Source organism: Heteronotia binoei, chromosome 14, assembly GCF_032191835.1.
Source record: "Heteronotia binoei isolate CCM8104 ecotype False Entrance Well chromosome 14, APGP_CSIRO_Hbin_v1, whole genome shotgun sequence".
In the NCBI taxonomy this organism is placed as follows: domain Eukaryota; kingdom Metazoa; phylum Chordata; class Lepidosauria; order Squamata; family Gekkonidae; genus Heteronotia; species Heteronotia binoei.
This window is the reverse complement of record NC_083236.1, coordinates 67,639,266-67,659,825: the sequence shown is the minus strand read 5'-3', so window position 1 is coordinate 67,659,825 and position 20,560 is coordinate 67,639,266. Positions and strand designations below refer to the sequence as shown.

The following is a 20,560-nucleotide window of genomic DNA, read 5'->3' as shown; positions in this document are numbered from 1 at the left end:
CAGTATCTTCTTCTTTATCATCTATGGTGCTAGAGAGCCAGTTTGGTGTACTGGTTAACTGTTTGGACTCTTATCAGCGAGAACCGGGTTTGATTCCCCACTCCTTCACTTGCAGCTGCTGGAATGGCCTTGGCTCAGCCATAGCTCTGGCAGAGCTGTCCTTGAAAGGGCAGCTGCTGTAAGAGCTCTCTCAGCCCCACCTACCTCACAGGGTGTCTGTTGTGTGTGTGTGTGGGGGGGGAAGGTAAAGGAGATTGTGACCGCTCTGAGATTCAGAGTATAGGGCGGGATATAAATACAGTATCTTCTTTTTCAGGAAAATTTTTTAAAAATACATTAAAAGCCATCCAGACAGACTTGCCTATGGGCTGAATGAGCGCCAATTAAAGGTTGGCTTGCTTTGCAACGGAGCCAAGAAACTAAGAGCAAAGCCACGCACCTCTTTGATGGCTTGGAAATCGGCAAAGTCGAAGTGGCGTGTCCGCTCTTGTTTTCTTGCAGGACGCCGCCAGAGGTGGGACAAAGCAAAATGCAGAAAACTGATGCTTGTTTTGTGGATAGATGACTCAGCGTAAGTAGCAAGCGATACACTCCAGGAAGAAAGAATTCTAACTGCATGTACAATCCAAACAGACAATAATTCTAAGCCCAGAAAGATCTAAGGGTCGTAGCAAAGAGTCAAATGGACAAATGAAAATGTCAGCTAAATGATCAAGGCCATTCTGGGGATTATTAGGAAACAGACAAAAATAAAAGAGCCCCTCATCATAACACAACATGACACAGAGGTGTCGTGAAGCTGCTCACAGAATTCGGCAGGGAGGGCGGGATATAAATCCAATAAATAAAATTCTGGGCCCAGCTCTGGCTGCCCCATTTCAGAAAGGAAATAAAACTGGAGATCTGGAAACCAAAACCGTCAAGGAGTTGGAACACCTCCTCCATGAGGAACAGCTCCGGTAACCCTATTCACAAGTGACACAGAATACCCATGCAATTGGTATTTCTACATACGCGGGGCGATTCTCACATCCCATTCAATGAATGTCAGGCTGAACGTGCAATCGAAACGGGCCATTCCGCCAGGGAACGGTCCCCAGTTTTGTTTGTAAAATGAACACGTACTTGGCTCTTTCTTACAAACAGATGCATGCACGTATGTTCAGGATCTAGGTGCCTTTGCTGAAACTGTAAAGGGACTACAGGGTTTTAGCTTTTCTGTTTAGAACACACCAAAGGGTTTCTAAAACTCTGTATGGTGTGGAGAAAGGGGATTCCCCCCCCCCCCGCCACTCCTGAAGCACTGGCAGACATTTTCACTTTCCATAGAAGGGCCACGGCTCAGAGATAAAGCATCTGCTTGGCAGGCAGAAGGTTGCAGGTTCAATCCCCAGCATCTCCGTTTAAAAGGACCACGCAGTAGATGACGTGAATGTTCTCTGCCTGAGACGCTGGAGAGCTGCTGCCAGTCCGAATAGACAAGACTAACTTTAGCGGGCTGGTGAGAGTGATTCAGCGTGACTCAGCTTTCATGTGCAGAACTCAGGGTCACCTAAGTCAATCGGCTGTCACTAAATTGGAGAATTGGAGGAGTGGAGAATCAAGCCCGGTTCTCCCAGATAAGAGTTCTGTGGGTATTGCCGGGGTCAAACAGGGGGAGGGGAGAATTATTTGATGGCAAACTAGCAACGGTGAGGGGCCTCAAATTAACCTCATTGGCTACGATACTGCCAATGCGCAAATTTGGGAGCCATATCCTGGGGAGAGGGCGGACTTCATCTGAGCAGAATGCTGTAGAATCCACCCTCCAAAGCATCCCTTTTCTCCAGAAGAGCTGATCTCTGTAGCTGTCATACTGGGAGATCTTTCTCCATCTCCCACCTGAAGGTTGACAGCAATCCTGAGTTCCCCATTTAAAAGTTTTATTAACTTTCATATAAGGGAACACGGGAGGGAGAGGTTAAGGGAACAAACTGGTTTGAAAGAGGTTCCATTCTTTAAAAGAGGTTCCATTCTTTAAAAAAAAAAATTCGTTTTCTATTCTACAATCTAAGTAACCTTATAAATTCTCCATTCCATTCATCTCTTATACCATGCCCACGTTTCGCAAGCCAATCTTTGGCATATATTTACATTCTTATATACAGTCGCGTCGCAACATTGAGCCCGCTTTGGCGGGGAGGGCAGGATATAAATGGAATTAAATACATAAATAAAATAAACATAATTATATTATATTCCGTGCCCATTTTTACATTTTTACATCCAACCAATCATATAATGAGTGCCAAGTCGTCTTATTTTCTTGTATATTCCCTTCTTTTAATTTCATAGAAAGCATGTCCATTTCTGCTATCTCTAGAAGTTTCTGTATAAACTCTTCTTGCTTAGGTATTTTTTGCATTTTCCACCGTTTCGCATCTACCGGGGGTGGCCCAACGGTAGCTCTCCAGATGTTTTTTCCCCTACAACTCCCATCAGCCCCAGCCATTGGCCATGCTGGCTGGGGCTGATGGGAGTTGTAGGCAAAAAAACATCTGGAAAGCTACTGTTGGCCATCCCTGACATATACCATTCTCGCTGAAGTTACTGCGCAAATCAAAATTTTAGTTACTGGTTTAGAGAGGGAATCTTGACAGATATGCAATGAATACACCCCAGGTTTATGTTGTATGTTAATCTTTAAAAAAAATTTGAGGCAAGGCAACCCTGAGTTCTCGGATTCCCTCCTCTCCGAGGAGCCAAAATGAGCTCAATTAGATTTGGGGGCCAGGATCCGGTCAGGCTGAAACTTGCTTCGCTTCTGGGGCTGCAGCTTTTTCCAGCCCCGTCGAGCGCTCCTTGGAGCCCTGCCTGGCTTTGCCTCCCTCCCCTGTGATTTACGCGGCCGGTCTCCAGTCCTTGCACGTTTGCCGTTTATCCACCTTTTAATAATCACGGTTAATAGCCATTTCCTGCAGATTATCCGGTCCTGCTTGGACTTGGACGTGCGTGAGCTAAAAATTAAGGGTTCCCAGCATGCAACAGAGCCACGTTTCTGCTGTTTCTCCCCTCGCAAAGAGCCCCCGGGTGATGAAAAGGGGGCAAGTCAGCCTCACCAAGAATTTGGCTACCTAAGAGCCACGGATGGGCGGCAGGAGGGGTGCCTAGCGTCAGTACACGCTCCTTTTAATTCGTTTAATTTTAGAGCTGAGTGTGGTTGAAGAGGCATTTGAGGTCGGCGCCATGGCGTGGGGAGTGTAAGCCCACTGGGGCAGCTGCCGCCGTGTCCCAAGGGGATGTTTGGTGAATGGGCGGAATTTAGAAGGAGGCTGGCACTAATTGGGAAGAATGGAGGAGAGAGAGAATGCAGCGGAGTATAAATAGAGAAGACTGCTTTAGGCAGGAGCAGCTGGCCGGGATGGGGGGGAAGGACTGACGCCCACCTGGGGGCATCGAGTTCTAGGGCTGCGTGGCGCGTCTCGAACAGCACCTGTCCTTTGCCCCCTCTCTTCCTTGTCAGCAATGCAAGAACTTCACTTAACGACCAAATACTTATTTTATTCACGGAAGTTCCATCCCATCTTTCCGCCCGTACAGGGATTACCGAGGCAGCTAACAATTTAAAGCATAGTTGCGTTATTAAAATCAGAGTGCTTTTTTCTTTTGAGCAGGAACACAGTTCCGGCTGGCTCGGCATCAAGGGGTGTGGCCTAAAATGCAAATGAGTTCCTGCTGGGCTTTTTCTACAGAAAAGCCCTGTGTGAAATGTTGGTGATGTCAGGGGCGTGGCTTAATATGCCCAGGAGTTCCTGCTGGGCCTTTTACTACAAAAAAAGCACCCTGGTTAAAACTGTTATTCAAACGTACATCGTTAAAACTTTTTAAAGAGTTAAAATATGTACAGTGCTGTTAAAATACATATAAAGCCTGAAAAGTTTGGTTAGGAAGGAGGGGTCGTTGATGGAATGCCGAATGAAACAGCAAAGGGTTCACTGACTGGTGGAAGATGGCAACAGAGTGGGGACAGATGGCTCTCCCTGGGGAGAGAGTTCAAGAACTTTGGGGCCATGACTGAGCAGGCCCTCTTCCAGATTGCCGCTCACCTGATCTCAGAAGGGGCACACTTCCTAGGGTCGGGAGGTCCAGTTCAGACCTACTGATAACAATTGATGGCAGCATCTGAAGCAGAGGTCCATCAGTGACTATTAGCCGCAGGATATTGTTGGAACTCTCTGTCTGGGGCAAGTGATGCTCTGTATTCTTGGTGCCTGGGGGGAGCAACAGTGGGAGGGCTTCTAATGTCCTGGACCCACTGGTGGACCTCCTGATGGCACCTGGGTTATTTGGCCACTGTGTGACACAGAGTGTTAAACTGGATGGCCCATGGCCTGATCCAACATGGCTTCTCTTATGTTTTTCTGTGACACAGAGTGTTGGACTGGAGGGGCCACTGGCCTGAGCCTACGTGGCTTCTCTTATGTTCTTCTGTGACACATAGTGTTGGACTGGATGGGCCACTGGCCTGATTCAACATGGCTTCTCTTAGGTTCTTATGCGACACAGAGTGTTGGACTGGATGAGCCACTGGCCTGATCCAACATGGCTTCTCTTATGTTCTTCTGTGACACAGAGTGTTGGACTGGATGGGCCATTGCCTGATCCTACATGGCTTCTCTTATGTTCTTCTGTGACACAGAGTGTTGGACTGGACGGGCCATTGGCCTGATCCTACATGGCTTCTCTTATGTTCTTCTGTGACACAGAGTGTTGGACTGGATGGGCCATTGGCCTGATCCTACATGGCTTCTCTTATGTTCTTCTGTGATACAGAGTGTTGGACTGCATGGGCCATTGGCCTGAGCCTACGTGGCTTCTCTTATGTTCTTCTGTGATACAGAGTGTTGGACTGGATGGGCCATTGGCCTGAGCCTACGTGGCTTCTCTTATGTTCTTCTGTGACACAGAGTGTTGGACTGGATGGGCCATTGGCCTGACTCAGCATGGCTTCTCTTATGTTCTTCTGTGACACAGAGTGTTGGACTGGATGAGCCATTGGCCTGATCCAACATGGCTTCTCTTATGTCTGCAGCAGTGATGCTCTGTATTCTGGGTGCTTGCGGGGGCACAATGGGAAGGCTTCTAGGGTCCTGGCCCCACTGATGGACCTCCTCATGGTGCCTGGGTTTTTTGGCCACTGTGTGACACAGAGTGTTGGACTGTATGGGCCATGGGCCTGATCCAACATGGCTTCTCTTATGTCTGCGGCAGTGATGCTCTGTATTCTTGGTGCTTGTGGGGGCACAGTGGGAGGGCTTTTAGTGTCCTGGCCCCACTGATGGACCTCCTGATGGCGCCTGGGTTTTTTGGCCACTGTGTGACACAGAGTATTGGACTGGACGCACCATTGGCCTGATCCGACATGGCTTCTCATGTTCTTAATTGCCAAGTCGCTAGCAGCATCTTCTCTGCCAAACCCAGGAGGGCAACAGCGTAAGCCACCCGGCCGGTGCGTGAACTCTAAAAGCTGTGCGTAGAAAGGAGGCAACTGTCGGTGATGCATTCAGCAGGGTGAACCAAGCACGTTGCAGCCTTCAGGGCCTGATTGAAGCGTACCTCTGGGTGAGGCAAAGGTGCCTCACCTGCAGGATTTGGCACTCCTGTGCCTTGTAGCTGCTTTTGCATTGAGTGGCAGCCCAGTTCAAACAAGACACCGTGTGAGGACAGAGTGCCCCTGGGGAGGGTTTGCCCTTGGCTGCGTCGTATGCCAGCTGGGTCTTGGCGACTTGTTTTGGAATGTTCCAGCCTTGCCTAGTCTGGTGTGTCCGTTGTCAAGGTGATGTGCCTGTTTTATGTTATGTTCAGTTGCATTCTTTATTTCAGGGGTCCCCAATCCCCAGGCCGTGAACTGGTACTGGTCTGTGGTCTGTTAGCAATCGGGCCGTGAGTTGGATCAGAACATAAGGGAAGTCCTGTTGAATCAGGCCAGTGGCCCAGAGTTCAACACTTTGTGTCGCATAAGAACAGAAGAGAAGCCATATTGGATCAGGTCAGTGGCCCATCCAGTCCAACACTGTGTTACATAAGAACATAAGAGAAGCCTTGTTGGATCAGGCCAATGGCCCATCCAGTCCAACACTCTGTGTCACAGAAGAACAGAAGAGAAGCCTTGTTGGATCAGGCCAATGGCCCATCCAGTCCAACACTCTGTGTCACAGAAGAACATAAGAGAAGCCATGTTGCAACAGGCAAATGGCCCATCCAGTCCAACACTCTGTGTCACAGAAGAACATAAGAGAAGCCTTGTTGAATCAGGCCAGAGGCCTATCAAGTCCAACACTCTGTGTCACAGAAGAACATAAGAGAAGCCTTATTGGATCAGGTCAGTGGCCCAGACTTCAACACTTTGTGTCACAGAAGAACATAAGAGAAGCCCTGTTGGATCAGGCCAGAGGCCCATCCAGTCCAACACTCTGTGTCACAGAAGAACATAAGAGAAGCCTTGTTGGATCAGGTCAGTGGCCCATCCAGTCCAACACTCTGTGTCACTCAGTGGTCAAAAAACCCAGAATCCATCAGGAGGCCCACCGGTGGGGCCAGGACACCAGAAGCTCTCCCACTGTGCCCCCCCAAGCACCAAGAATACAAAGCATCACTGCCCCAGATGTAAGAACATGAGAGAAGCCCTGTCAGATCAGGCCAACGGCCCATCCAGTCCAAAACTCTGTGTCACACAGTGGCCAAAACCCGCCCCCCCCCAATGCCATCAGTTTCTGTAACGAATCGTCAGACATCCAGATGTTAAGCCCATTTGTGGTGAATCTTCCTCAGAAGATATTCTTAAAAAGCCTTCCTCTGTGGTTATTTTCCTAGAATTAACCTTGTAGACCAAGGCTTGTTTTGTAGCAGGGACTCCTTTGCATATTAGGCCACACCCCTCTTGTGTAGCCAGTTCTCCAAGATCTTACAGGGCTCTATGTGTAGGGCCTATGGTAAACTCCAGGAGGACTGGCTATATCAAGGGTGTGTGGCCTAATATTCAAAGGAGTTCCTACTACAAAAAAACAACAACCACCAAAGAAGACTACAGCATAAAGACAACCACTTAGCTGAATGGAATTTAAACATTTGAACATCTGAAGCTGCCTTCTACTGAACCAGACCTTCGGTCCATCAAAGTCAGTCTTGTCTACTCAGACTGGCAGCGGCTCTCCAGGGTCTCAAGCTGAGGGTTTTCACGCCTGTTTGCCTCGACCTTTTTTAGTTGGAGATGCTGGGGATTGAACCTGGGACCTTACCGAGATGCTCTGCCACTGAGCCACCATCCCAGCCCTTAGACATATGAACATATGAAGCTGCCTTATACTGAATCAGACCTTCAGTCCATCAAAGCGGCTCTCCAGGGCCCCCAGCTGAGGTTTTTCACGCCTACTTGCCTGGACCCTTTTTAGTTGGAGATGCCTGGGACCTCCTGCTTACCAAGCAGATGCTCTACCACTGAGCCACCATTCCTCCCCTTATATGAACATATAAAGCTGCCTTGTACTGAGTCAGACCCTCCTGGGTCCATCAAAGTCAGTCTTGTCTACTCAGACTTGCAGCGGCTCTCCGGGGTCTCAAGCTGAGGTTTTTCACGCCTGTTTGCCTCGACCTTTTTTAGTTGGAGATGCCGGGGATTGAACCTGGGACCTTCTGCTTACCAAGATGCTCTACCACTGAGCCAGCATCCCTCCCTAAACTTACAAAACCTCCCCTAACTTAGAAAAGTTCAGGTTTGTCATCGACATCCCTAAAATGGCGCCAGGTCTTGAGAGTAAGAGGGAGAAGAGAGCTCTCCCTGCCTGAGGAAGAACCAGGGGCTGTCTGAGTGTACATCTTACAGTCTGCCACTGAGCCCATGGGTCCCATTCTGTTCGGAAACTGGGAGCAGGGACATAGGAGTTGTCTGCAGCTGAAGGTGGAAACTGGCCAGTAGGACCATGAGGAGGTCTCCAGAGGCACAATCCTCACGGACAGGGGTAGAATTCTAGCAGGAGCTCCTTTGCATATTAGGCCACACACACCCTGATAGAACCAGTCCTCCAAGAGCTTACAAAAAAGAGCCTTGGAAGATTGGCTACATCAGGGTGTGTGTGGCCTAATATGCAAAGGAGCTCCTGCTTGAATTCCATCCCCGTTTGTGGAGGTTCGTGGTAGAGCATGTGCTTGGCATGCAGAAAGTCCCAGGTCAAATCTTCAACACCTTCAGGTAAAGGACCAGGCGGGAGGTGATGTGAAAGACCTCCACCTGAGTCCCTGGAGAGCGGCTGCCAGCCTGTGTAGACAATACTGCTCTTGATGGAGCAAGGGCCTGGTTCAGTAGAAGGCAGTTCACACGTTCATGTCTCCTTTGACAAAGCGTTCTGTGGGAGTGGGCTCATCTGGGTCCTCGCGTGGTGTTCCCGTTTCGGTGATGCCGGTAGCAGCCCGCTTGGCAAACGGAAACATGGGGCTTTGTGGTGGTAGGAAGAAAGCAGTTTCTCTTGGGAGCGCTCCCTCCCCTTTCTTCCCTCTCCCCATTCTTTCCTCGTTGTGAGCGGCTGGAATGCCGACTCGGGAAAAGGGCGATGGGTTTAAGCTCCACTGAAGCAGAAGCACCCATGTGACCAGGCTATCCCGGCTCTTAGCACCCTGAGACGAATCACATGGACTGCGGCCTGGAGGTCAGACGGCTGTCGGAGACCTTCCCCCAATCTCTTCCTTCTCCTCGGGGCATGCTCATGCCAGGAAACGAGATTTCAGCCTCTTCCCACCCTTTTCCAGAGGCTGGGCTTGGCCTTCAGATCAAAAAGCATAAAGTGAAATTTCTCCTAAGGCATTTTTGTAATGAAAATAAACACTGAATGCAGTGGAAGCGTCTTCAACGAATGCACAATTGAAGAAGGAAAAAAAAAACCCCTTTATTCCACCCTCTTTTCCTGGGCTGTTTTCCGTCAAAAATTAGTAAATAACAGGAAGCCTTGGATATCCAGGCCTTTTCCACAGTTCAGAGGGACGTGACCATTTGAGGATGTCTCTGGCCACCGAAAGAACAGGACGAATCCTGTCCCCGAATTTTCAAGTAGACACAGGCCGTGTGATTTCTCACTGAAACTCAAAGGCTGGTAGTTCTCAGACATTTGAACCCTTGAAAGTAATCATAGAGTTGGAAGGGGACCTCTAGGGTCATCTAGTCCAACCCCCTGCACAATGCAGGAAACTCACAAACACCTCCCCCTAAATTCACAGGATCTTCATTGCTGTCAGATGGCCATCTAGCCTCTGTTTAAAAACCTCCAAGGAAGGAGAGCCCACCACCTCCCGAGGAAGCCTGTTCCACTGTGGAATCACTCTAACAGTCAGGAAGTTCTTCCTAATGTTGAGCTGGAAACTCTTTTGATTTGATTTCAACCCACTGCTTCTGGTCCTACCTTCCAGGGCCACAGAAAACAATTCCACACCATCCTCTATATGACAGCCCTTCAAGTACTTGAAAGTGGTGTTCCTATCACCTCTCAGCTGCCTCCTCTCCAGACTAAACATCCCCAGCTCCTTCAGCCTTTCTTCATAGGACTTGGTCTTCAGACCCCTCATCATCTTTGTCGCCCTCCTCTGGACCCATTCCAGCTTGTCTATATCCTTAAAATGTGGTGCCCAAAACTGAACACAGTACTCCAGGTGAGGTCTTTCCAGAGCAGAGTAAAGCGATACCATCACATCATGTGATTTGGACACTATACTTCTGTTGATACAGCCCAAAATTGCATTTGCCTTTTTAGCCACCGCATCACACTGTTGACTCATGTTCAGCGTATGATCCACTAAGACTCCTAGATCTTTTCCACGCATACTACTGCTAAGACAAGTCTCCCCCATCCTATAACCATGCATTGGATTTTTCCTACCTAAATGCAGAACTTTACATTTCTCCCTGTTAAAATTCATTTTATTGTTTTTAGCCCAGTTTTCCAGCCTGTCAAGGTCATCCTGTTTCTGTCTTCTTCTATGTTTGCAACCCCTCCCAATTTAGTATCATCTGCAAATTTAATAAGCATTCCTTCTATTCCTTCATCCAAATCATTGATAAAGGTGTTGAACAAAACAGGTCCCAGGACAGATCCTTGAGGCACTCCACTTGTCACTCCTCTCCAAGAGGATGAGAAACCATTCACAAGCACTCTTTGGGTGCGATCTGTCAATCAGTTACAGATCCACCTAACTGTAACAGAATCCAAACCACATTTTACCAACTTGTCAACAAGGACAGTATGTGGAACTTTATCAAAAGCCTTACTGAAATCCAGATACGATGTCTACAGCATTCCCCTAATCCAGCAAGGTAGTCACTTTCTCAAAAAAAGATCAGGTTAGTCTGACATGACCAGTTCTTGGGAAAACCATGCTGGCTCTTAGTAATCACATCCATTCTTTCTAAATGTTCCAGAACTGACTTTTTGATGATTTGTTCTAAAACTTTTCCAGGTATAGACGTCAAGCTGATGGGTCAGTAGTTACCCGGATGCTCTTTTTTTCCCCCTTCTTGAAGATGGGGACAACATTTGCCCGCCTACAATCTTCCAGCATCTCTCCTGTTCTCCTAGAATTCTCAAAAATAATAGCCAGGGGTTCAGAAATTACATCCGTAAGCTCTTTTAGAACTGTTGGATGCAATTCATCTGGCCCTGAGGACTTAGTTTCATTTAAAGAAGCTAGGTGTTTATGTACTACCCATACTATGCTGATCCTAGGTTGGAACTTCATACCCTCCTTATATGTTCTTTTTTTGCCATGTTGAGCACCATTTCCCTCAGAAGAGAAGACTGAGGAAAAGTACGAATTGAGTAGTTCCGCCCTCTTCATTACCTGTTAAAATTTCACTTTCTTGCCCTCGCAATGGGCCTGCCATGTCCTTGCTCTTTTTCTTACTCTTCACATAAGAAAAGAACCCTTTTTTTGTTGTTTTTAGCATCTTTGGTCAGCCTAAGCTCATACTAAGCTTTAGCTTTCCTAACTTTTTCTCTACAAGCACTGGTGATTTGTTTATATTCATCCTTGGTTATAATGCTGCTCTCCCCTTCAGAACATAAGAGAAGCCATGTTGGATCAGGCCAGTGGCCCATCCAGTCCAACACTCTGTGTCACAGAAGAACATAAGAGAAGCCATGTTGGGTCAGGCCAATGGCCCATCCAGTCCAACACTCTGTGTCACAGAAGAACATAAGAGAAAACATGTTGGATCAGGCCAGTGGCCCATCCAGTCCAACACTCTGTGTCACAGAAGAACATAAGAGAAGCCATGTTGGGTCAGGCCAATGGCCCATCCAGTCCAACACTCTGTGTCACAGAAGAACATAAGAGAAAACATGTTGGATCAGGCCAGTGGCCCATCCAGTCCAACACTCTGTGTCACAGAAGAACATAAGAGAAGCCATGTTGGGTCAGGCCAGTGGCCCCTCCAGTCCAACACTCTGTGTCACAGAAGAACATAAGAGAAGCCATGTTGGATCAGGCCAGTGGCCCATCCAGTCCAACACTCTGTGTCACAGAAGAACATAAGAGAAGCCATGTTGGGTCAGGCCAGTGGCCCATCCAGTGCAACACTCTGTGTCACATAAGAACATAAGAGAAGCCCTGTTGGGTCAGGCCAGTGGCCCATCCAGTCCAACACTCTGTGTCACAGAAGAACATAAGAGAAGCCATGTTGGATCAGGCCAGTGGCCCATCCAGTCCAACACTCTGTGTCACAGAAGAACATAAGAGAAGCCATGTTGGATCAGGCCAATGGCCCATCCAGTCCAACACTCTGTGTCACAGAAGAACATAAGAGAAGCCATGTTGGATCAGGCCAATGGCCCCTCCAGTCCAACACTCTGTGTCACACAGTGGCCAAAAAAAATTGCAACAGTCGCACATCGGTTAAAATGAAACCAGTCAGCATTTTTCGTTTTGAATATTTAGGAACATGTGGCTTAATTAAGCATTATTGTAAATGCTTCATAATTCCTTGCATGAGGCAGAGACGATTTGGCGTGGAGTCACATGTTGACACTTGAATTGGCCTTTTTGGTTGAGGTAGGGCTTCACTTCTTATTTATTTATTTTATTTATTTATTACTTTCAATTTATATCTCGCCCTCTCCGCAAGCGGACATCCCCGCAGTGGGTTTCTCCAGTGACCTCTGGCCAAGGGTCATGGGAACTGTCCTTCTGTGAAGGTACTGAAAAATGTCACTGGAAAATCTGACTGACGGGGTGGGGGGGCACTCTGACGGTTAACTGTATGCCCCCTCTTTTAGTATAGACACGCCCGCCATTTCAGCACCAGAAAGGGTCCATGTTGTATCTGAATTTCTTGCCTTTTCTGTTTTGTCCCCTGCAGGTGATGTAGTGAACCTGAGCACTGAACACTCCTTTGAGGGCACAAACCTCGAAGTCGGGAAAATCGTCTTGGCCCTGTATAGCGGCCTTTTTGCTTACGGAGGCTGGTAAGCGTGTGTGTTTGCGTCTGTCCTGGAGATTCAGGGAGTAGGGGCTGTGGCTCAGTGGCAGAGCATCCGCTTGGCATGCAGAAGGTCCCAGGTTCAATCCCCGGCATCGCCAGTTAAAAGGACCAGGCAGGAGGTGATGGGAAAGACCTCAGCCTGAGACCCTGGAGAGCCATGGAGAAGGGCCATAGCTCAGTGGCAGAGCATCCGCTTGGCATGCAGAAGCTCCCAGGTTCAATCCCCGGCATCTCCAGTGAAAAGGACCAGGCAGGAGGTGATGGGAAAGACCTCTGCCTGAGACCCTGGAGAGCCATGGAGAAAGGCCATAGCTCAGTGGCAGAGCATCCGCTTGGCATGCAGAAGGTCCCAGGTTCAATCCCCGGCATCTCCAGTTAAAAGGACCAGGCAGGAGGTGATGGGAAAGACCTCTGCCTGAGACCCTGGAGAGCCATGGAGAAGGGCCATAGCTCATTGGCAGAGCATCCGCTTGGCATTCAGAAGGTCCCAGGTTCAATCCCCGGCATCTCCAGTTAAAAGGACCAGGCAGGAAATGATGAGAAAGACCTCTGCCTGAGACCCTGGAGCAGGGGTGGCCAAACTTGCTTTAATGCAAGAGCCACATAGAATAAATGTCAGAGGGCTGCATGACAGGAAGGAAGGAAGGAAAATAGATGGGTGGAAGTTGTAAGAAAGCATCTTTTAACTATAAATGCATTTGAAGCCGTTGTCTGGCTTAGCTTAAAGGAGTGATTTAAAATGGCCAAACTTGCTTAATTTAAGAGCCACATAGAATAAATGCCAGATGTTTGAGAGCCGGAAGGAAGGAAGGAAGGAAGGAAGGAAGGAAGGAAGGAAGGAAGGAAGGAAGGAAGGAAGGATGGAAGGAAGGAAAAATAGATGGGTGGAGGTGGAAAGAAAGCATCTTTAACTATAAATGCATTCTGAAGCCACTGGCTGGCTTAGCTTAGAGGAGTGATTTACAGAGAGAGATACCTTCTCCAGGCTGGCTGATGGGACGTTGAGGACTTCAAGAGACATACAATGTGTGTGAAAGAGCCACAGTTGGCCACCCCTGCCTTGGAGCGCAGCTGCCCGTCTGAGTAGGCAGTGCTGGCCTTGTTGGACCAAAGGTCCAATTTAGTGTAAGGCAGCTTCATGTGAGTTCAGAGCTCACAAGATCTCCCAAGACCAAAGGGAGGGTCCATGCATTCCCTTTGGGCTCTGCCTCATGTATGTATGTTCAAGAGGAAGAAAGGGAGAGAGAAGGCGCAAACACTTTTATTACCTAAGCTACCATTTTATTAATGGGGCATGCTTTGTTCAAGACATCACAATCTATTACTTTTTTAAAAAGAAAAGAAAAATGGGTCAAGTTACTTGGCTTGGATTTAAGAATATAAGAGAAGCCATGCTGGATCAAGCCAATGGCCCATCCGGTCCAACACTCTGTGTCACACAGTGGCCAAAAAACACAAGGGCCATCAGGAGGTCCACCAGTGTGGCTAGAAGCCCTCCCACTGTGCCCTCCCCAAGCACCAAGAAGACAGAGCATCACTGCCCCAGACAGAAAGTTCCAACAATACGCTGTGGCTAATAGCCACTGATGGACCTCTGCTCCAGATGTTTATTCAATCCCCTCTTGAAGCTGGCTAGACTTGTAGCCGCCACCACCTCCTGTGGCAGTGAATTCCACATGTTAATCATCTTTTGGGTGAAGAAGGACTTCCATTTATCCGTTCTAATTCGACTGCTCAGCAATTTCATTGAATGTCCACAAGTTCTCGTATTGTGAGGAAGGGAGAAAAGTCCTTCTTTCTCTATCACCTCTATCCCATGCAGAATCTTGAAAACCTCCATCATGTCACCCCTCAAATGACACTTCTCCAAGCTAAAGAGCCCCAAGTGTTTTACCTTTTCTTCATAGGGAAAGTGTTCCAACTCTTTAATCACGGGATTTAACTCCCGTGGCCAGCCTACAGTGGGGACTACATGTGGATAGAAATGTTGTGGTGGAATATTCGGCTTTCAGAAAGCCGGGGTTGGTTGGTTGGTTGGTTTCTTTTATGGGCATCTGGAGGAAATGCCGTTAGGTGTGCAGATCCTTCTGTTATCTAGCATCCCTTCTGTTTCCTAGTATTCCAACAATTTTTAAAAATTGTTTTACTCCTTTTCCACCTCTCCTTTCTCCCCAAAATGGCCCATAAAAACACTCCTCCATTTTTATTTTGACTCAGGTCTGCTGATGGACAGATTGTATTGTCGTGCGAACGCATCGACCCAATGACCCTTTTTTTGCTCTTTGCTTTTGAAAATTGCAGGAATTACTTGAATTTCGTGACCGAAGAGATGATCAACCCGTACAGGTAGGCTTTGTCCTGAAGCAACGTGTTGCCCAGCGGGGAGGGAGCAGAAAGAATTCCATCTGCCCTTTGTTTTTTTAAAGTCTGCTCTTTTTTCTCAGTGTAAGACTTCTGACCACCGCTGCCCTCTCTTCCCCTCCCCCATGTGAATGGCTAACTAACCCATTGGTCATCTTGAGAGAAATGACCGGTCACCCCGAGGGCATGATTTATTTCTTTTTTGCCAGAGATGAAGAGTTAGTGATGGTATTTGTATATGCAGCCGAATGTTATCCTTGGTTTTATCATTTTGTGACTGCTCCAGGAATGTTCATCTTGCAAGTGCTCCAGTAGCACTGTCGGAGGCACCCCTGTCCAGAGCTGGATTAACAATTAGGCCAAGTAGGCGCTGGTCTATGGGGCCCCATGCCTTTAGGGGGCCCAGGCGGGCTTCCCCCCCCCCCCCAGTTTCTCCCCTGCGTGCAGCCCTTGGAGCCTGTATGTGCAGCCAGCAACTGAGCCCCTCTTTGCCCGACTTGCCTGGTGAGGCTGTTGCTAGAATCGTCGCCAAGTTTGCCTCTCTCTGCCTCTCCCCCGCAACCTTGTCCAAGGGGCTTTGGAGAAGGTGCCTGCAGCGGGGGCCATGGGTGGTGGGGCGGGCATTCAGACTCTGAAATAATTTGCGAGGGGACCCCCAAGATTTCAACTGCCTAAGGGGCCTCCACAGGGTTTAATCCGGCACTGCCCCTTTCCATTTAGAGAAGAGGAAAGCCCCGAAGCAACTGAGGAAATGAAATGCATTCCAGATAGGCGGCTGTAAACACCTTTTTAAATTTTTTTTTAAAGGAAGACAATCCCATTCCTCCTCCTTTACCTTTCCCAGAGTAGTACGCTCTTCAGGTGGAAGAAGTTACCTACTGGAAAGACCAGTAAAGTATGGAAGCCACGTTGTCGCTGCGTTGTCCAGTTTTCAATACACAAACTCCTGATTTACTGAACAAAGGAGTATTCTGCTGGCTGAAAATAATTCAAGTTTGTAAAAATTTGTGTACAGGCAACGTTCCCTCTAAGCTGAGTTAGTGTGACCTAGCTCAAAAAATTTTCGCCTCCGGCTCACACATTTTTGTCTTAGCTCAGGAAAAATGGCCCCAGAGCAAACTCATCTATGCAATAGCTCACAACTTTAATGCCAGGAGCTCACAAAGTAGAATTTCTGTTCACAAGACTCCACAGCTTAGAGGGAGCATTGTGTGCAAGAGCCCGTGGCGCAGAGCAGTAGAGCTGCAGTACTGCAGTCCACCGTATGCTCACGACCTGAGTTCGATCCCGGTGGAAGCTGGGTTCAGGTAGCCGGCTTGAGGTTGACTCAGCCTTCCATCCTTCCGAAGTGGGTAAAATGAGTCCCCAGCTTACTGGTGGGGGGGAGCGTAGAGGACTGGGGAAGGCAATGGCAAACCTCCCTGTAAAAAGCCTGCCGTGAAAAACGTTGTAAAAGCAACGTCATCCCAGAGTCGGGAACGACTGGTGCTTGTGCAGGGGACCTTTCCTTTACCTTTAAAGTTGTGTGCTTGTATTGACTTGCCATGACCTGGCCTGGCTGGTATCATATTGCCCAGGCTAGTTTGACCTTAGAAGCTAAACAGGGGAAAAGCCCCACGTAGTATTTGAGTTGGAAACTACAGAGAAAGAGTAGGGTTGCTGTACAGAGGCAGGCAGCGGCAAACCATCTCTGTTGGACTTTTGCCTTAAGACTCCTACAATACAGTGATTAACTATGAGTTAGCTACAACGGTTTTTCAGTATACAAGCTCCTAGTTTACCGAACAAAACCAATGCTTGCTCTTTCTTTCTTTCTTTCTTTCTTTCTTTCTTTCTTTCTTTCTTTCTTTCTTTCTTTCTTTCTTTCTTTCTTTCTTTCTTTCTCTCTCTCTCTCTTTTTCTTTCTCTCTCTCTCTCTCTTTCTTTCTCTCTCTCTCTCTTTCTCTCTCTCTCTCTCTTTCTCTCTCTCTTTCTCTCTCTCTTTCTTTCTTTCTCTCTCTCTCTTTCTTTCTCTCTCTCTCTCTCTTTCTTTCTCTCTCTCTCTTTCTCTTTTTTCTTTCTTTCTTTCTCTCTCTCTTTCTCTCTCTCTCTTTCTTTCTTTCTTTCTTTCTTTCTTTCTTTCTTTCTTTCTTTCTTTCTCTCTCTCTTTTCCTTCCTTCCTTCCTTCCTTCCTTCCTTCCTTCCTTCCTTCCTTGCTTGCTTCCTTCCTTCCTTCCTTCCTTCCTTCCTTCCTTCCTTCCGTAGAAAAAGCCCAGCAGGAGCTCCTTTTCATGTTAGGCTCCACCGTCTGTCCTGGGAGCACGTGGTTGCCGCATGGGAGGTCGAGCCAGGCAGAGCTCCACTCCTGTGGACTCCGCAGAAAAAAAGCCCTGAACAAAACGAATAAAATTCAAGTTTTCTCCGCTACGAGGGCTGCCGGCGCTGCCTTCTAGTAGTGCTCCTGTGCATTTTAGCAATTGTGTGACTTAACCGGACTCGGCAGGAAAGAATTCTCTCCCAGATCGTTCTGCGGCGGGGTGGGGGTGGGGAGGCGGCTGGGTTTTTGCTTGTTTGCAGTTAGAAGGCATGGGAGTTTTGCCACTTTGAAAAAGTCACACTACAATACCGTGATTAAACAAAACTGCCACCCTCTTACAAATTTTAACCCGGAGCGAACATTGCAACAGACTCTCATGTATTGAACTTCACACCCAGGATACTTAATGGGTTTAATACATGGACATCAATCGGCTATTCCAACTGAATTACCCTTCGTTGTTGTTTCAGCCCAGTTAACATAAACTCCACAAACACCAGACCCCAACTTGTGACTCTTTTAATCCGCTAAAAAACATTTCCATGACTCTGCAGACTAACTCAACTGCCCCCTTTCTCTATATTTGGGACTGCTGGCCATTCCACACTGCTGTCTGATGAAGGGCGCTTAGAGCACACGAAAGCTTCCATTCTGAATGAAACTTTGTTGGTCTTCAAGGTGCAACTCGACTCTTTTGTTCTGCTGCTTCAGACCAAGACGGCTGCCCACCTGGATCTAGCGAAATTATTACACTGTTTATAATAATTTTCAAGAGAGCGGCAGTTTTGTTCAATCACGGTATCGCAGCGCATGTTTTCCTCCTGTCCGTGATTCTCCTGTATCGTTTAGCCTTCTTTAGTAGGGAAAAGTTGGCAATCCAAAAAGTCGGCCATCGTTCATTGTGTAGCTTGGTGCGTACCACGTGGGAGGTGCATCCATTTCTCCAAGCCTGAAAACCGCAAGGTATCGTCGCAGGCAGCCTGGGTCAATTCACTAGCGCTGTATTGCCAGTAACTAGCTGGAAGGCAGAGCCGAATTTTGCAGATCTCTGGCGGCATGATCTGTTGGGAATGAGAGATCCAAGTGAGCAGCCGTGTTGGTCTGAAGCAGTAGAACAAAGTAGGAGTCGAGTGCACCTTTAAGACCAACGAAGTTTTATTCAGAACGTAAGCTTTCGTGTGCTCCAAGCACATTTCATCAGACGAAGAATCAGGTACAGCGGGCAGAGCTGCATATAGCTGGTAGGCAGTGTTCCCTCTAAGCTGAGTTAGCATGAGCTAGCTCACAGATTTTTAGCCTCCGGCTCACACATTTTTGTCTTAGCTCAGGAAGGACGACCCCCGAAGCAGAACAATTTATGCAGCGGCTCACAACTTTAGTGCCAGTAGCTCACGAAGTAGAATTTTTTGCTCACAAGACTCTGCAGTTTAGAGGGAACCAGTAGCAGGCAGTGGTTTAGAATGCAAAACGGGACAGATTTAAGATCCAAAGACGGAATAGTAAAATGAACAAACTGAACAAACCTTTGATCTGGGTAGCAGGAGTATGCGAAAGCAATAAAACAGCAATATGTCAGAATGTGAGAATGTCTGTCAGTCGCTCTATTAAATAAGCCTGGGCCAAAAAGACGGCATTATTTTCTCAGAAGTTTTTCCCATCCAACTATTCCTTTTAACATATAATTGGATAGAAGAAGATATTGGATTTATATCCCGCCCTCCACTCCGAAGAGTCTCAGAGCGGCTCACAATCTCCTTTATCTTCCTCCCCCACAACAGACACCCTGTGAGGTGGGTGGGGCTGGAGAGGGCTCTCACAGCAGCTGCCCTTTCAAGGACAACCTCTGCAAGAGCTATGGCTGAGCCAAGGCCATTCCAGCAGGTGCAAGTGGAAGAGTGGGGAATCAAACCCTGTCCTCCCAGATAAGAGTCCGCACACTTAACCACTACACCAAACTGGCTCTCTAATGTATGTATAGTTGGCCATTAGAAGAAAAATACATTAAAATATAGTGGAAGGAGATGGGTTTAGTATACGTCATGAGATAAACAGCCAATATCTCTATTTGAGTATGTCTGTAGAGCTAAAGGAGAAATACATTGGATAGTGATTAAAGCTGGAGTCAAGTGGCACCGTTAAGACCAACCAATTTTTATTGAGAACGTCAGCTTTCGTGTGCTCTTAAGCACACTTCCTCAGACGAGGAATCCAAAGCAAAGCCAATACATAGCTGAAAAGAGCCACACAGAGCTGGTAGGTGGTGGCCCAGAATGCAACATGGTACAGATTTAAGAACCAATGACAGTGAAGTAAAATTATCTGGTAGGCAGCGGTTTAGAATGTAAAAGGGTACAATGACAGAATAGTAAAATTAACAAATTGAGCTAACCTTGGATCTGAGTAATATGAGCATGCGAAAGCAACAAAACAGCAGCGTGCTACTCAGATCAAAGGTTTGCTCAATTTGTTAATTTTACCGGTTCTGTCATTGCACCATTTTACATTCTTCTGCCTACCAGATAATTTTACTTCACTGTCATTGGTTCTTAAATCTGTACCATGTTGCATTCTGGGCCACTGCCTACCAGCTCTTTGTGGCTTTGCTCAGCTCTGTATGGCTTTGCTCACTGTGTTGGATTCCTCGTCTGAGGAAGGGTGCTTAAGAGCACACGAAAGCTGACGTTCAGCTGCTTCAGACCAACACGGCTGCCTGCTTGGATCTATTGGATAGTGATGTTCTTGTTAGGAAAGACGACAGAGGTCCAAGCCTTCCCTCCCCAGCCCTGCTAAGGCAAAGATTCTCTGTCACTATGCTGTGCTGCTAAGAGCAGAGCCCTCATGGTTCCCAGAGCTCTCGGCCCAGCTAGAGATTCCAGGGTGCTTTATTACTGACCGAGTAGAATTGCTGCGGCTGTCCTCGATCGGCAAATGCGGCAGCCGCTCGGCCTCTTGTGGCTTTTCAGTCAGCAGGTCGGCCCCACGCCGCATCGGGGAAGATCTTTCCTCCCTCCTCCCCTCTTCCCCCCTCCAAGTTTATTGTGTTACTGGGAGGGACAGACCTGCCTTTTGTTTGAGCTTTCTGGATTGTTGGGTTTGCTTGATTTCCTGTGGGCCGTAGCTAACCCAGCCGGTCCTTTTCCTTTGTGTTAACACAGCCTTCTTTTTGTAGCAGAACTGGGACATGTTCTTAATCTGGAGCTCGGGTGGCTTTGCAGCATTTAATCCTCCCCTTTCCCCCTCTCCCTTTCCCCCCCCCCCACCCCGCTGGTTCAGGGCAATTGCAGATCCCTTTGAATTAATCTGTTCAAGAGCGAACGCAGCCCCCGCCAGCCAAGACGGCAAGAGACTCTTCAAAAGTCTCATTAAGCCTCCCCGTTGTGTCCCCCCCCCCTCCCCCACCGCTG

The 20,560-nt window shown here is 47.9% G+C and overlaps 1 protein-coding gene across 1 annotated transcript in view; it reads left to right on the top strand.

Annotated features, from left to right (window-relative positions):
* The window catches only part of SLC7A5 (solute carrier family 7 member 5), an 82,581-nt gene that overhangs the window by 44,148 nt on the left and 17,873 nt on the right, over window positions 1–20,560 (top strand). Inside the window, exons 3-4 of the mRNA XM_060253859.1 lie at window positions 12,377–12,482; window positions 14,801–14,845. Coding sequence (XP_060109842.1) covers window positions 12,377–12,482; window positions 14,801–14,845 — 151 coding nt within the window. The remainder of the gene's footprint in view (window positions 1–12,376; window positions 12,483–14,800; window positions 14,846–20,560) is intronic.